General features: G+C 45.0%; 1 protein-coding gene across 11 annotated transcripts in view; it reads right to left on the reverse strand.

Annotated features, from left to right (window-relative positions):
• Erc2 (ELKS/RAB6-interacting/CAST family member 2) overlaps positions 1–16,541 on the reverse strand; it is a 919,008-nt gene that overhangs the window by 150,411 nt on the left and 752,056 nt on the right. For 3 of the 11 annotated variants that reach the window (XR_015737860.1, XM_087906204.1, XM_087906205.1), the window contains exon 19: positions 15,847–15,912. The exons of 7 other annotated variants lie outside the window; for them this stretch is intronic. Coding sequence is in view for 3 of the 4 variants with exons in the window: in XM_087906204.1 (XP_087762330.1) it covers positions 15,886–15,912 (27 nt within the window). In the remaining variant the exon portion in view is untranslated. Of the gene's footprint in view, positions 1–15,846; positions 16,031–16,541 lie in introns of those variants that run through there. One more of the 11 variants, XM_087906203.1, reaches the window with a different exon arrangement.

The raw sequence follows: 16,541 nt of genomic DNA on the forward strand, positions 1-16,541 counted from the left end.
TGGAGCAAAGACACAGGCAGGATTCTATAGGAAGATGAAGATGGAGCCCAGGCTGATGGACCACAAACTAAAGAACCAGAGAGGAGATTACCCACAAGCCACCAGACACTAGGGGCTCCCACGATGAGGACACAGAGACTGGAAGCTCTTCCGAGCTGAACCGCTCTGCCAGGCTCTCACAGAAGCACATGGCCACACTGGGTTTACACCTGAGCAGCCTGACACTAGATCCAGTTTTCAGAGTCACTTAGTAAAACGGCTTTCGGCCCAGTGGACAGGACAAGTGACAAAAATCCATTGAATATTTTCTATAATATTTCAGGGATTTGAACTCCCACCACCACAGTAAGGTAGAAAATACCATGTGTTTATATTGCGTAGGAGAAGAAACAGACATTTAGATGGAATGCATGGCCCAGGCTCTGAGAATTGCTAGTGGTGGAGTGGGGTTTAAGTCAGGCCTGTGAACTCTAGGAACACCTCAGTCACTGTAGGGACAGGAGCCGGGATCTGCTGTACTCTTGTGTAAGAATATCATCCCACTCTCTGCTCCACCACCCAACAATACACCCTGACTAGGATTCCATGTGCCACACCCTAATATGAACACTGTATTCACTGTGTTCAGAAAGCACCTGCCCCAACGGAAGCTGTGCTTCCTCTGAATAATGAAGAAGCTGGCTTCCCCCTGTAAAGCCTATGAGGAGGCTTCAGTTTGTGGACCAAAGCTCAATAATTGTCTAAACGAATTCTAAGAATTCGTCCAGGCTATGCTTCTTCAGGTAGATATGAGATTCTCAACTGAGGGTGACTGGCTACATGAGGTCATTCAGCCATCTTTGAAATCGGTTCTGGTTGTTACACTGGGGGATAGGAGTGTTACTAGGATCCAGTAGCTAAGAGGCTCAAGGATGCTCTTTCATATCCCACAATGCACTGTGTGTAAGACCAAGAAATCTCTAGTCCTGACAAAGGTTGAGAAATCTGGAAAACTGCATTCCAGGGTCCAACTGCCCATTCACAGAAACCAGCACTGCTGTTCACTGTCGGCGGCTTCCTGGGGACAACTTTCATGAACTCCCCAGGGTCTAGTTATCTTGAAAATGAAGGGCTATGAGGGCCACCTCATGGGTTTGTTAGGGGGCAATAAGGTAGTACATGACAAAGTGCTAAGCTGTGCAGCAGTGCGGTGGCTCAGTAAAGTGGCCCTGATCTCCAAAGCTGGAGGTTAGCCCCAGGCTACGGGGCTTCAGAAGCCATAGCTTGGTATGATTTGGTTATTTTAGCAAGGGCAGGGGATCTCAGAATTAAGGATGGGAATCTCAGAGAAGAATGGGCGATCAGGCACTTAGAATGTCTGTGCATACACAGCAGGGTTCAGCATAGAGGAAACTCTTGTTTTAACTGAAGGCAAGTGTAATAAATAATTTATGTGACCCTCTCTAAAATCATTCAAAGGACCCAGCAGTTATCTTTGCAATATTTTTAAATGTTTCTATGTATCAATACAGCTAGCATGTTGCTTTTATAATACAGTAACCGTCTTACATGGTTTAAAGGATTTAATTCAAAAAACAACTTCATTAAATGGATACTAGCTCCCCTCCTTTTTAATGAAGGAAAACTAGTTCTAAACTATGTGGGCCTAAAATCACTGAAAGCTTTTCTTAAAGTCTTCATTCAGTGGTATTTGTTTTCCTACTATATGTTAACTATCATCTTCCTTTACATGTCACAATCTTTCCACAAGTAGGAGAGTTTTAAGAACCTAACAAAAGCTTTTGTCAATGTGGTGCTTTGAACAGGCACCCCCGCAACATAGACTCATGGGTTTGACTGTTTAGCTTATAGAGAGTGGCACTATAAGAGGCATGGCCTTGTTGGAGGAAGTACGTCACGGTGGGGACGGGCTTTGAGGTCTCATATGCTCAAGTTACATCCAGTTCATTTCCTGTTGCCTGAGGATCAAGATGTAGAACTCTCAGCTCCTTCTCCAGAACCTTGCTTTTTTGTCATGATGATAACGGACTAAACCTCAGAAACCTTCAGTCAGTCTCAATTAAATGCTTTTCCTTGTAAGAGTTCCCGTGATCATGGGTCTCTTCACAGCAACAGAAACCCTAAGACAGTCGGTTAGGTTAGATGGAGTACTTAACAGGTCATTTAACACATAATATATTATGTGTATTATATAAGATATATGATGCACAATTACTTATAAAATGGTGTGGGAGAATTGTCTGTATTCTGTCAATCATATTTTAATAAAATGCTGATTGGCCAGGCAGGCAGTATAGGCAGGAAAGCCAGACAGGAAGTAGGGGTGGAGCAATGAGAACAGGAGAATTCTGGGAAGCAGGGAAGTTCCTCTGCCACTCCTGTACAGACCACCGAAGAGGCAACATGTAAGCTGTCACATTGAGAAAGGTACTGAGCCCGTGTGGCTAACATAGATAAGAATAATGGGTTAAGATAAGTCATAAGAATTAATAAGTAGCCTGACCTAATGGGCCAATCAGTTTATAACCTTATGGAGTCCTGTGTGTAATTTCTCTTTGGGATTTGCCGGCTGTTGGGGTACCGGGCGGGACGGAAATCCCAACAAGCCAGCCCTCATGTTACATATGGCGCCCAGACGTGGATAACTGAATCCACAGAAAGCCTGAGAAAGCTTGGAAAAGAATAGAGTAAAGCATGGCTTCTTGGTGGCAGCAATTTCTCAGGTCTGCTCTGCTTGCTAGAGGCAAGCAAGCACTCTCATCTAAGGGAGGCTTCCTGACTCAGCTTCAGCTGCAAAACTTTGCAGCTCTTTTAAGAGGTCCTGCCACTAAACACTTAAACTGTGTTTAGGAAAATCTGAATGCATGCTTTTCGGTTTTCAGTCGTAGCAGGAAAAAAAGCTGCACTGTTTTAAAATGCCGGCTTTCTGGACTGTCCTGCCAGGGCAAACTCTGACTCTTTCAGGCAGGCAGTCCGACTGAGTGTGGTCTGTGAGCAGAATGCTGCAGCTTGCTTGCTAGCAAGGACCTTGAAACGCCATAGAGTTGTGGCAGTGAACACAGCTGTGGCTGGTATCTCAGCTATGAGTCTGGAAAGCTAAGGAATGAGCTGGATCTAGCTGTCAAAGCCACGGCTTCCCATATTGCTTTGTAAATTAAAGGCTCATGTGGTCAGAAAAAGAGAGATAAACAGTAAAGAGAGATTCAAAGATGAAGAAAACCTCTAAATGGTTTACAGTGTGTATATGCAGGCTAAAAGTTAAAGTTCTTAAAGTTAAAAGGAAAGAAAGAGAGTAGTTGGGTGTGGTGGTACACACCTTTAATCCCAATGCCTGGGAGGCAGAGACAGAAGCATCTCTGAGTTCAAGGTGTGATAGCATACACCTTTAATCCTAGCACTGGGGAGGCAGAGACAGTGGATCTCTGTGAGTTCAAGGACAGCCTGGTCTACAGTGTTATTCCAGGACAAAGATATACAGAGAACCTGTCTCAAAAAGTAAAAGTAAAAATAAAAGAAATAGAGTTTAAAATAAAGATGGAGAATACACAGAGAATCTTGATACTGTATGCAATTATGCTCTCTTTGAATTGTTTGAATGTTGAGGAAGGAGCAACAGCTGCTAAAAGACTTTTGTTTATAAATGCTGCTGAACTAACCCAAGATAGGTATTTTGAAAATACCTTGGCTTCAAAATTGAAGTCAAAAGGTATGTTACTTTGGAGAAGAGATTTTGCTTTTGTTTCCACAGAAAACGAGAGGCTTTGGATTTATTCAGAGTTAAGAAAAATCATCTTTGGCCAAGGGAGACCTCCTGAGCAATCTCCGGTAGGAACAGATGGCCCAGATGACAGAGTTCTACATCCAGAACAGATTCAAGACTGCTGCCTGAGATGATCAAGACTCACAGGATACTCCAGTCAGGACTTGATTATAACTTTAAATTTTCTTTAGGTCCCCATAAGATCATCAGCGCCCCCAACCAGCAGGAAGTAGCCTGAAATACTACGCCCACATTCCCAACAAATGGACTATGGGTATTTTTCTTTGTTTAAAAAAAAAAAAGAGGGAAATGGTGTGGGAGAATTGTCTGTATTCTGTCAATCATATTTTAATAAAATGCTGATTGGCCAGGCAGGCAGTATAGGCAGGAAAGCCAGACAGGAAGTAGGGGTGGAGCAATGAGAACAGGAGAATTCTGGGAAGCAGGGAAGTTCCTCTGCCACTCCTGTACAGACCACCGAAGAGGCAACATGTAAGCTGTCACATTGAGAAAGGTACTGAGCCCGTGTGGCTAACATAGATAAGAATAATGGGTTAAGATAAGTCATAAGAATTAATAAGTAGCCTGACCTAATGGGCCAATCAGTTTATAACCTTATGGAGTCCTGTGTGTAATTTCTCTTTGGGATTTGCCGGGCTGTTGGGGTACCGGGCGGGACGGAAATCCCAACAAGCCAGCCCTCATGTTACATGTAAATATATGTCATGATTTGATTTTCCAAGCACAAGTCAGCTGATTCATATAAGTCAGTTGATGTGCAAACTCTTAGAAATTCAACTATTTGGGGACAGACTTTGCATGAGGTGTAGGAGCTGTGTCTATATCATACCACCTCTAGGATGGCTCCCAATGGTCACACAGTGATGAACATGAGGCAGGAAGTAGGATGGTAAATGCTATACCTAAGTTCCAGGTAGGCTTCTCTACCTCCATAGAAGCCTCACTTACCCTCTTCTCCTCAACTCAGAGCAAGAGAAGGGTTACACACTGTGACCCAAGAAAAGGAAGTACAGGTTTGTGCAGACAGATGGAGCTGGTCATCCTGACTCTGGCTCCATGGCTGTGAATCTCACAGGACTCTGGTGGGCGTTGCCAGCCGGCTACTATTCCACATTCCAACACATCCCAGCAGGAAGTCACTTTCCTGTTCTTCCTTCTACTTCATCTGTTCCTTGCCCCTTTCCTCCAGTCCTGGCATTCAGGCCACACCATGCATCTCTCTGTCAGCTGCTGGAGCTGTTCATACTAATTGGTACCTAAACATACTTGATGTTAGGTTATACAATGTGAAGTTGCCTGATACTAAACTGGATGGCTTTAAATTCTTATGATCAGATCCTTAGATTGACAGATAATTAAGAATATTTATTGTACCAGTCAAGGTAGTACCTGCTGATAACTTCAGCACCTGAGAGTCAGAGACAGAAAGATCAGAAGTTCAAGTTTAGCCTGGGCTTTATAAACAAAAGGGTATTCTGGGAGTACACGAGACCTTGTCTCAAAGAAACAAAGAAACAAAGAAAGTAAGGAAGGGAGAAGGAAAATAAAACAAAATTCATTTTTTGGGTAAAGCTTTCAAAAGAAGGGACTTTGCCTAGTTTCTGTTGAACTGCACATAGTAGGTACGCAACAAATATTGGTTGAAGTAATTATTAAAGAGATGAGGCCTTAGTTAAGCCTCATCTATTGTGGTATGTGACTCCCCCTTCCCTCCAGTGTCGTCTTTCATTTCTTTTCAAATCATCTGAATAATTTGTAGGCAGGGGCACAAGAGCTTAGCCTTTAATCTCATCAACAAAGGACCTTCCAAAGAGGGGACATTCTTTTGGCGGTCGTTGTTGGCATTTCAGATATAATTACATTTTTCACCCTAAAATTTCCCAATGAGATTAAGACTTTACATTCAAAGTCTCCTTAACTCTCTCTCAGAAGTCTGCACCAGGAGCTCTATCCGCTTTCACACCGTTTCTGAGGGAGGCCAGCTGCTGGCAGCCAGGAAAGACAAAGCACAAAGGCCTGTCATCTACCAGAGCAAGGCCTGCGTGCACAGTTCCTTGGAGCCTCTCTAGACGGCATCACCACCAGCAAGTGTGTACACGCTTTTCTTCAGGCAAAGGAGACACAACCCAGCCTTTCTCAACACGCTGTCTCCCACATTTCCTGTTTCTACTTAAGCGCAGTGGCGAAAACCACACAGACATCTAGGAAATGCTTTAGCATTCCCTTTGCATTTGGCTGGGTTTATGGTTCGTGGCAGAACTGTTCCTGACTTCAGAACATGGTGGTCATTCTCAAATGGCTGGAGATTCTAAGCCTCTTCACTAACGGAACTGCAACGGGCCACCGGTGGTACCAGTTTACTGTGACTGCCTAGGCATAGGTTTGGAACCTGTGAGGATACTGTTTTCATGGCCTATACTACTTGCTCACTCTTGCGAGAGTTAGTTATAACCCGTTCTCAGCATGGAGATCCCCGGAAGGTGGTCTCCATTTGTCCGTTAGGCAAGATGTGTCACTCTGGAGTGGTGACAAGGGGTAGGTGAGTGCTCCTCTCAGCCTAGCCTAGGAGATGGGAAGAAAGACATCCAGATTTTTCTCCCACCCCACAGACACTTAACTGGTACTTCTAGACACTGCACGAGCCTCTGGTGCTTCCAATGCTTTCCCCTTTTCAGACTCTGCATTCCAAGAAGGGAAAAAGAATTCTTTCCTGTGCCAACTATACTGAGGGCCTGGGAGTCTGAATGGCATTGGAGATTGGCAATGGGAAGAGTATGGCCGTGCCCTTCCCTTCTCAGGAGAAAGCAAGCTGTTACCATCCTCAGACGTAAAAGACCGGGAAGGATTTCTTATGACATGTTTGCATCATTCTCCTAAACTAAGGCCCGGTGCCAAGAAATGAGGACACAGAGAATAAATAAAACTGGTAAAACCATGACAAATCAACAGCAGTCAAAGCCTGACTAGGAGAATCAGTTTACAGCCCAGCTCCATGAGGCAAGGAGACGCCCTTTCTAATGGCAGCCATCGGAAATCAAGATTCACACAGGCAGTGACTAGGTGATCATCGGGTCTATTAATTAAGCTATAAACTGATTCGAGGCTGCCGCAGCCCATCTCAAGTACAGCGGGAATAATGATCCTTCCAAACATGGCCGATAGCAGACCGACTGGACAGTGGTGTTTCTCTATGCCTAGAGAATGCCTAGAGGGACCCAGAGTGCCAACCTCAGTCAGCTACCTGAGCCTGCCTGGACTCCCGGGCTGTCTGTAGCTGAACAGGTATCAACGTTATGAAGAGATGCAGTTCATCCATGTGGAGAGAGGCATGTGGCAGTGACTCCGTCTGGAACAACCAACACAGAAACTCTTCGATGTACAATGCACAAAAATTTTCTACAATATGCAAAACAGTAATCAGCAGTAAAAATGAATGAGGGCTGGAGGAAGTGCAAGCTGCTCAGAGAAGGGGACCATGGTTAACTTTCAGTCTGGAGCTTGGTCTTGGGGTTTCCTCTCATTAATTCATGAAGAAGGCTTTAACCACAAATGACACTTCCTTTTAATTCTGGGTCTAACAAGTTCACTAGGTTCATTGAGAGAAATGACCTTCTCTCCTAGAGAGTATAACAACCTGTCCTCTACATCAGTGCTTCTCAACTTGTGGGTAGCCTCTTTGGGGGTCGAACGACCCTCTCACAGGGGTCACCTAAGACCATATGAAAACATGGATGCTTACATCATGATTCATAATTGTAGCAAAATTACAGTAATGAAGGAGCAACAAAAATAATTTTAAGGTTGGGGGGATCACCACAATATGAGGAACTTTGTTAAAGGGTCACAGCATTAGGAAGGTTGAGAACCAGTGGTCTATATCCTTCCAAGATACCAGTTAAATCTAGTTTCTGGATGGTTTGACACATTCACTCAGACAGAGAACCTAAGGACACACCTGGGACAGGCAGAATCTACAGTTGCCTATACCCTGTGACCACCAGCCAACACAATCCCAAGGAGGGCCTGACTTATGAGCATGCACTGTGTGGTGTCAAACAAGGCAGGACAGCTCTAGGATCATAGGAACCTTTGTGAAGGGTGAAAGGATTAGAAGGGTACCTCCTACAGAGTCTTTTCAGTGACCTTTGTCACCTTGAGAACAGTCCTGAGAGCAGCAATTAGGTAAATGTGGTGCAGTGTTCACAGAACAGGATCTCTACAGAGAGCTGGGGCCTGAAACCCATGAAGATGAACCACTTGATCTAAGGCCCGGCTCGAGAGAAGCTCTTAGCAGCTCTATGCTATTGTTCTTCCCATTAACACTGTATTTCCTGATAAACCAAGGTAGAGGAATATATATTCCCATCTCAGTGTCTTAGACAAACAGATTCACGGGAAAAGCTAAATGGGGATGGAGGTTGCTCAAGTGAGAACGCCTGGCAAGGGAGAGGCCTTGAAGTAGAAGGGAATGCGGCCACTCTTGTTGGTGTATCCAGGGAGCACGTGTTCTTGGCTGTCTCATTTGCTGGAGCATTTATAGATAGATGTTTGGAAAGGGTTGAGGCTGAACCGAGAAGAAAACTGTGCTCCAGCCTATGACAATGCCCACTAGTTAGATCACCGCACGGCTGATGTCCGGGAAGTACCTAAGAGCAGTGGCTAAGGATGGGAACAAGAACTGGTATCTTGTCACGTTGATAAGAAGTATTCCAAGAGGAATCCTGGGGACTCACGGAAAATACCACACATTAGAATATGTGGTCAGCATACTCTAATGTTGATGTTGTGGGGGAGTTCAGATCCACAAGCAGGGCAAAATGAAGTCCTGTCTTCATCGATGGCCTGTGTTCTGTAAACTCCTCATCTTTCCGGGAAACAGCATGTATAATGTATGAGATCCTAATCATAAGACAGAAGCTATAGGGCAGGGTTGTCATGAAAGCTCACATCGATTGTTCTGGTACCCACCAACACAGTAAGGGCTCACTGACCTCGGCATCTCTCTGCACTGACTGACCCATAGGACACTTGTAGGCTGGGCTTCCCAATGTGTGAAACTTTTTCTCTCTTGGAAGTTTTTCATATTCCACTTATTCATACCTGCATCTCTGATTAATTTTGCCAGATGTGAGCATCTGGATTTCCCCAAGAGTTGCCCCCCTCCACATTCCTACCCTTCTTTGTGCCATTTGTATGACTTTTCTAACCTCATGATATTCCCAACACCTCCCAAATTGGTGTCATCTGTGGCCTTCCTTCGTTTGTCCTTTTATCATCTTTACAGATTATTAATAAAGAAGTTAAACAAGACCAGACCACCACCACCCTCTGAGGCAAAAGACAAGAGGGTGGGAAGGCCAGAGAACTCTCTGCCTACCAGTATTGGCAGAGAAAGGATGTAGTGTAGAGCCACAAAACTCTGCTACCAGCATGCCAAGGCTAGCCCATGTCACTATCAAAACTCTGTTAGCATTCCAAGGCTATCCCATGTCACTATCAAAACTCTGTTAGCAGTATGCCAAGGCTAGCCCATGTCACTATCAACACTCTGCTAGCAGCCTCTCAGGGCTAGCCCATGGCCACTATTAGTTTTTATCTTCTTAGCCAGGTTCCAGGTTCCATGTTCTGAGAGTGTGGTCCTATCTAAGTCAGCATTCATACATAACTGTGCCAGTTAACGCTGATGAGTTCCAGAAAAGCCGCAGCATGAATGTTCTGGCTTCTCGATCCTGCTGGAGCTCGCCTACATCAGCTCCAAGTGACTGGAGTATGGGGCAAGCTGGATTGAGACCTCAGGCCCTTTGCTCCCTTCCAGCTCACCCAGGTGCTCATTACACAGTCACTGGCTTTCCGTGTTACTCACTGAATTTTCCTTTACCTGAAAAAAATCCTCTGTTAAAAGCATGGACAATCCCAAAATGCTTCTGCAAATCTCAAGTTCATCAGAGACAGAACCAAGTAGGAAAAACAAAAGATAATTGGAAAGGGTGTGCTTTGGGGATCACGTGCCTGCTTGGAAACATAGAGGAAGCCCATGCTCATCTGTGCTCACGCGAATTGATGTCCCATACTGATTTTCTACCTTGCTCTCACCATCCCAATTCATGAGCTCCATGGAGTCCATTACTCTCCTTAGCTAGCAGAGTGAGGAATGCGGAGGCATCGTACCCAGCTCAACTTACCAGGTACTTACCACAGCCCTGTGAGCTGTGCGGAACACACATCAGAAGAGGAAACAGAAAGCCAGACTCCTATGACCCCTATAACACCTACATAGGTCACCCAACCTAGTCCAGCAGAGCTGGGTCTAGGCCCAGGCTTGCCTACATCAAGAAATCATACCAGATTTGAGTGGCTCTTCCATGGACCTCTGAATGTCCCCTGGGGATCATGGGTGCTTGTCCAGTGGAATATGTCCATGCCCACACAGACTCTGCAGGGTTCCTGACACAAATGCAAAGGTTGTGCACAATCCCCAGTCCTTTCAGGACAGCAGCTGCGCCTTTTTCTCTACCTGTCTCCTTTACAAAGCATGGACTACAAAGATCGTGGATAGGATATTTAAGTCCTAGCCCTTAACAGTAGCTTTACTGTCCAGAGGAATCACTAAAAGACAGATAGTAGCAATGGGGACAGAAACGAAGCTTAAAATCACCTCACTCAGCTCAGGAACTGATTTTGCAACTGGAAGCAGAGACGTCGTTATGCCTATTCTGAAACATCTCAAAATTGTTTCTGGTTGTTTCTCATTAAGAGAGAGCTGAAATCCACTTCTGCAGGGCAATATCAGCAACTCTTAAGTTCCAGATGGGAAGTGAAGCACCAGAGACAGCCAGAGCCTGCAAGGCAAGCTGGACCTTTGGAGTCCTGGCTCTCTCAGGAGAATCCGCAGGTGATTGCTCTCCCCTCTCTAGGGACTTGTTGGCCTCCTAAAGCCTCAGGGGCTCTACTTTTCTACAGAACACCTTCTCCACACATACACCTCCTCATTCCTTTATTCATTATTTATTATTATTGCTATTATGATTTTGTGTGATGCTGGAGAAGAGCATGGGGCCTTCTGCAAGGAAGCGTGCACACTATCACTGAGCCATAACCCGGGAGTCCTTATTTGCAGTTTTTATTCTGAATAGAGGGCTCACTAAGTTGCCCAGAATGATGTTGAACTAGTATCCTCCTTTCTTAGCATCCCAAGTAGATTAGATTGTCAGCTTGTGCCACACGGCATTGTTTCTTTGCAATCTTTGCTAATCAAGTTCTCGCCTTTTCTGAGAGTCGGAGAAGACACAGTCTTAAACTTGGATTTCAGCCACACTTTAAACTCAGCTTGCATATCACTGCAAGAAGAGGCCAAAGATTCCTAGGCTGTTACTCAGGCAAATGTGGAAGAGCACAGGTCGGAAGCCTACATGTGTCTTGGCCAGGACGCCTGGACATCTGCAGAAGAGTCCTGGATCCCTATTCCAACCTCCACCCTCCAGAAGCCTCTGCAACTCTGACACCCACAGAGGCGTTCTCACTGTCATCCCTCGTCTGACCCTCCTCATCCAGCCCTCTTGGCTCCCTTTCCCAGTCTCTTGTCCAACGTGTACGCTTGTCTGCATCTGCGCTGCCGCTGCCCTGGGCAAGCATCATCAGTTCTCACAGATAATGGAAGCGCCACAACTTCTGCTTTCCTGCCGTGAAAACATAGCATCCAGGGCTGTTCTCCATCTCCAACAAAAGCTCAATTATGTCATGGCCCTGCTTATGATCTTCCAATATCTACTCATTTTTCTTAGGCTAAAGTCTGAGCTTTCTCTTTGGCCTTGAAGGCCTTTTTCTACCTCCCCACCCTCACCTCTCTGTTCTGTGCTCTACTCAAGAGCTACGGTTTCCCTGAAGGTTTCCCTGCTCCCAGCTCTCTGCGCACCTGTCTGTGACTACGTCCTAAGCCCATCTTTACACGTGGCACACCTTGACTCTCACTCTTTCAAATTTGGCTGAAAATGCACATCCTTACAGGGAACTCACAGAGCATCCTTGTCCAATATGTTCCTCTTCCACTCAGCATCTTCCTGGTTTCTATGCAAGCAACTACCGAAATGTGTAAGATGGCGATAAATATGTTTAATCACCATGTTCTGCTCTCTGTGATGACATGGTAAGATTCACAGGGGACTGTCACATGTCCTGTTGTCATCGTCCGCCTTGCATGTAAGTAAGAACTTAACCGCTTGATGAGTAAATAAAACAGAATGAATGAAAGAACGTCTTAACATCCAACAGTACACAGCACAGCGACATCGGCCCAATAGCCATAGGGGAACCTAAGCCGAACAGAAGCACTGGGAAATACTTCAGTAGGAAGAGGCAGGGAAGAAAACCCAAAAGGAAGGAGGAGCAAGAGGCTGCCAGCCATTCCATTTCTCCAGCCCCAGGACAAGCACAGGTATGCTATATGCAGAGAGGAGCAAGGACTATACACACACCACACTTCCAGTGGGATAGCCCTTCCCCTCTCCTTGCTTCTTTCCTGGGGGCTGATGTGCTGGGAGCTCTACTGGCCTTCAGGAGCACGGCTTCTGCCTGTGTTGAAATGCTTTATCTGCTGGCCACGCCGCACAGCTCTGACTCTCCATTTATTTATACAGAGATGTATCCGCCAGCATCGCGATCCCACATCAGAACTTGCCAATGCTACGACTAAATTTTTATCAATCAGGTCATAAATTTACGCATGCTCTCAATAGAGAACGACATTCCTTTCTGGTGACTGAAGGAATAAAAATGATCTTCTATGCCTGCTCAATTGTGAGAACTGATAACAAGAGCACAGACAACTCAATGTCAAAACAAAACTGGCACTAGGTCTCCAGGTGCCCTAACTTGGTCTCCTACTGCCCCACCTCCTTGAGTGTGCACAGACCAAGTATTACCTGGGACCCTAAAAAAGAAGCTTCATTCAATGAAGGTGACAAGTTATTTGCTGACACCTGAGATTGTCACACCGGGAGGTTCCCCGTACGACAAGCAACAGAGGACAGAAGAGCTGCCTTCTCTGCTTCTCTGAGCACAGGAGATGACGCAGTTAAGGCTCCTTGTACAGTTTCACACTCCGAAAGGCATGTGCTGAGTGAGGGGGATAGCCCAAGGATGGTGGCTGCAAGCACACACCACAGGGATGCCCACAAGGGCAACTTGCTGGAAATGCATCCCCAGGGAGATCCTCGGGGTAAGAAAACAGGGGTGTTGAACCAGAGGAGTCGGGAGCACACCAGAGCAACAGTCGGTCAGAGGGTGCAGAAATACATGCTGAGTGCAAGTTGCCCCGAATTTGAAGTGTGGGGGACCCCTTGCAAAATGAAAATGTAGAATCGCCTTATTGGGAAATGTTAAGCATGTCACAGTGGTGACAAAAAGCCCTTTAAGTGAGGAGTAGACCCAACCCTTCAAAGGGCAAGGCCCGTGGACTGTTTAGGCCACCCCCAGATAAAGTGAGGTCTGACCACAAGGATTAAAGGTGGAGCAAGGTTAATTCTAGGGACCATTGAAACTCCTTAGAAAAGCAAACTTCCCCAGTCCACTTTGCTCTCATAAAACACCACCCTTGGATGATCACAGGAAGACAAATAAATCAGGCCTGGGCTTCTCATTCAGAAGTGCCGATAGAGGGAGGAGCTGGTGGGCTGTTATGCTAATTCCGATTTGTTATAAATTTTAGAACAACTTGGCCTAAATTATGATTCATTTCAGCACCACGACTCCAGCTTCAAGCAAAGCCCTCTGAAGCTGTTATGAGCACATAGCTGATGCCTACGCAAAGAGCATGTTGTAATGTTTCCTTTATAAGGGCTATAAATCAAAGCATTCAAAACAGTTTTTCATGCACCATTATTATCCATCTTTAGTTATAAATTTAAAGTCTCTTCAGACCTCAGAAATTGTAATACAATCAGAAACACGTGATGGTTGTTCAAACATAGAAGGATCCCACAGCATCTCATTATTTCAACTCTTAAAGTAGCAATTTTAAAAGCCCAAGGTTATCTGAGCATGCGTGTTTAAATAAGTCCTAAAGAAAGATAGCACTTTCCCCCAAGACTATAACACTTACTACAACATAGTAAAGTAGAATAATATATTCACGAATTTTCTGAAGACAGTTGTTTTCTGGGATGTATAGTATTTTGGGGAACTTGACAGAGCAATAAAGGGACAGGGACTCAACACTATTCTTTACATTTGCTTTGAGCAGATTTTCTAGTGGTCTTAGAGCTGGTTCTGTTCTGAAAGGGACACAGGAAACAGCAGGGTGGATGTCCTGAATCCAGGGAAGGAACAGCCATTATTCAGGAAGGGACACAAGTACAGCCTAGTACCCTAACATTTGCTTATTGCAAAGGGTGTGCCTCACAGAAGAACCCTGAAGAGGAACTTCTTAAAATCATCTCCAAACATGTGGAACCTTCTTTTGGCTATACATCCCTGGCACGTTTGGTGGTAACTGTTTCATGCTTGCTTTCCAATGTTAAAAACCCTTCTCATTTAATAACATTCTAGGTAAGTATACCTTGTCTCACTCCATGTTTTCCCCGGGCGGGTTCTTAGGTTTTTGACTCTTGCTGTTGGGGATATCCTGGTGTCACTGCCTCCTCATACTGACAAGCTTTCTCCTGATCCCATCAGCATCTAGAGTGTCCATGCCAGTCCTGCCTTTTCACTGACTCGGGAAGAAGAGATGAGAACTCTCAACAGCAGGCTTTGCTGACATGGCATGGCACATATTGACTATGCCGACAGATGTCCTACCTGAAAACTAGTCCTGTGTATTTCCTGTCGCCAGAACCAGCAAAGTCAAATGGCACACTTGTGGGACTTTAGGAGGTTCGCCAAAGAAGGGAAACACAGTAGTGAAACCAACATCCAAGTGTGAAACACACCAGTTTGGGGTTAAAATTTCATAGACTGTACTGTATGCTGCAGGAAGGCAGGGTTGGAGAAAGCAGACACAAAAAGCTGTCTCCATGCTGACTCTCCAGTACTGTGCTCGCTCATGTTTGCCCCAGAACCAAGACCTGCATGTGGAATACTTTCTGACCAGAAAGAATTCCCCTGGAACAAAGTCTACCACATTCCGTGTTTGAACAAAATGTCATGTGCAGTGTCACCAAATTCAATGGCATATCCACGTCACCATATGAACATTCGACTCCAGGGAGCTGGAGGGAAACATTCATGGTATATTGGAGAAGAACAATTCCCAGCTATGAGAGTTCAGAGTTCCATTTCTAACTGTGTGGTATTTATAGGCACCCCTACTCAATTACAGCACAGGAAACAAAACAAAAGGAGGATCAGCTTTTAAAATAAGCAAAACCCCCTCTATAAAATGCAATGCACATAATTAATAATGCAAATACTAATCAAAGCTACAGATAAAATACCACTGAGACCTCAATGGCGACACATCCAGTCTAATTCCTGGGAGAGTCCCAGTTACCCGCTGACCATTATCATGCCTTGATCCTCCTGTGCACTTCAGAACTGCCACAGAAGGGAGAGCACAATCCATTCAACAGGCTTCTTAGAGATGACAACTTCAGCTCCACGAGACATGTACTTTTATTTTCCTTATTCCTTGCCAAACATTTGACATGGCCAGAAGGACACGAGAATCACAGCACACTGGGAAATCTGGTCAAGCAAGCAGTCAGCTGCAAACACGACTGGAGAGCTGGGACAGTCCCTGAGTCTGCAATCATGCCTTGAAAGAGTGTATAAGAATCCCAAGGGCATCGTTTTCATCCAAAATGACATAGAAAACATTTGGATTTTGCTAAACCCAGCCCCAACAAGGCAGAGCAACGATGTAGTGGGGGTGGGGGTGGAAAAGCAGGGTGGGACAGACTGGGGGTCTTGAGAATGGTTAGAGCACGCGGCCATTCTGCGCTCATGGAACACAGTAGCAAACACAGGACACAATCACAAATGTCAGCGAGCACAATCGAGCACACACACAATATAACACTGGAATGCAATCTTTTTTTTTTTTAAGAAAAATGATAGAAAAGATGGTTTCTCACCCCTCAAAACAAAACTGGAACTTTGGTTTACAGGCCCGGCTATGCCCATATGCCCTCCTCGTCATCCTGCGGCCGGCCCGAGGTGGGGAGGTGCACAGAGGGGAGGAGCGCCAGAATGAAAGAAGAGAAGGTTAGTCACACCAACATGCACTGAAAGCACACGATTCTGAACTTTCTGCTTCATCTGAAAGAGCAAGGAAAAAAATCCACAGTCACTTAAATTCCACATCGCTGGTTTGTCAAATGCATAACCAAGTTTTGTATCTATGGCAACCCCACACAAAAACATTCCACCCACTCAAGCTGTGATTCTGTCAAGATTGGATTAGGAGATTAAAATTAGTCTACATTAGCAGATGATTATTTTTTGGTAAGCATGCAATCTGAATTGCATATGCCTAAGGAGTGGATTAAACCTTTAAAGTAAGCAGAGAAGTAATTATAGTAATCAAATACCCTTAATTTCTCTTAAGCTTAAAGTATCAATAAAAGATGAAGAAGAATTAAAGAAAAACTTTCTACTTAGGTGGAATAAACTCTTTAGCATGGGATAACTCACATTAGCCACTTTACGAAGTCTCCAACACACTGCAGTCTTATTTGTCTCGTTCTAGTTGGTACCCAGCATAGAGAAAGGTGCGCATCTGTGCAAGGACTGGTTTTACATTTATAACCAAAGAAGACTGCAAACTTTT

This window comes from Myodes glareolus, chromosome 5 (genome assembly GCF_982192425.1).
Source record: "Myodes glareolus chromosome 5, mMyoGla1.1, whole genome shotgun sequence".
NCBI classification, from domain to species: Eukaryota; Metazoa; Chordata; class Mammalia; order Rodentia; family Cricetidae; genus Myodes; species Myodes glareolus.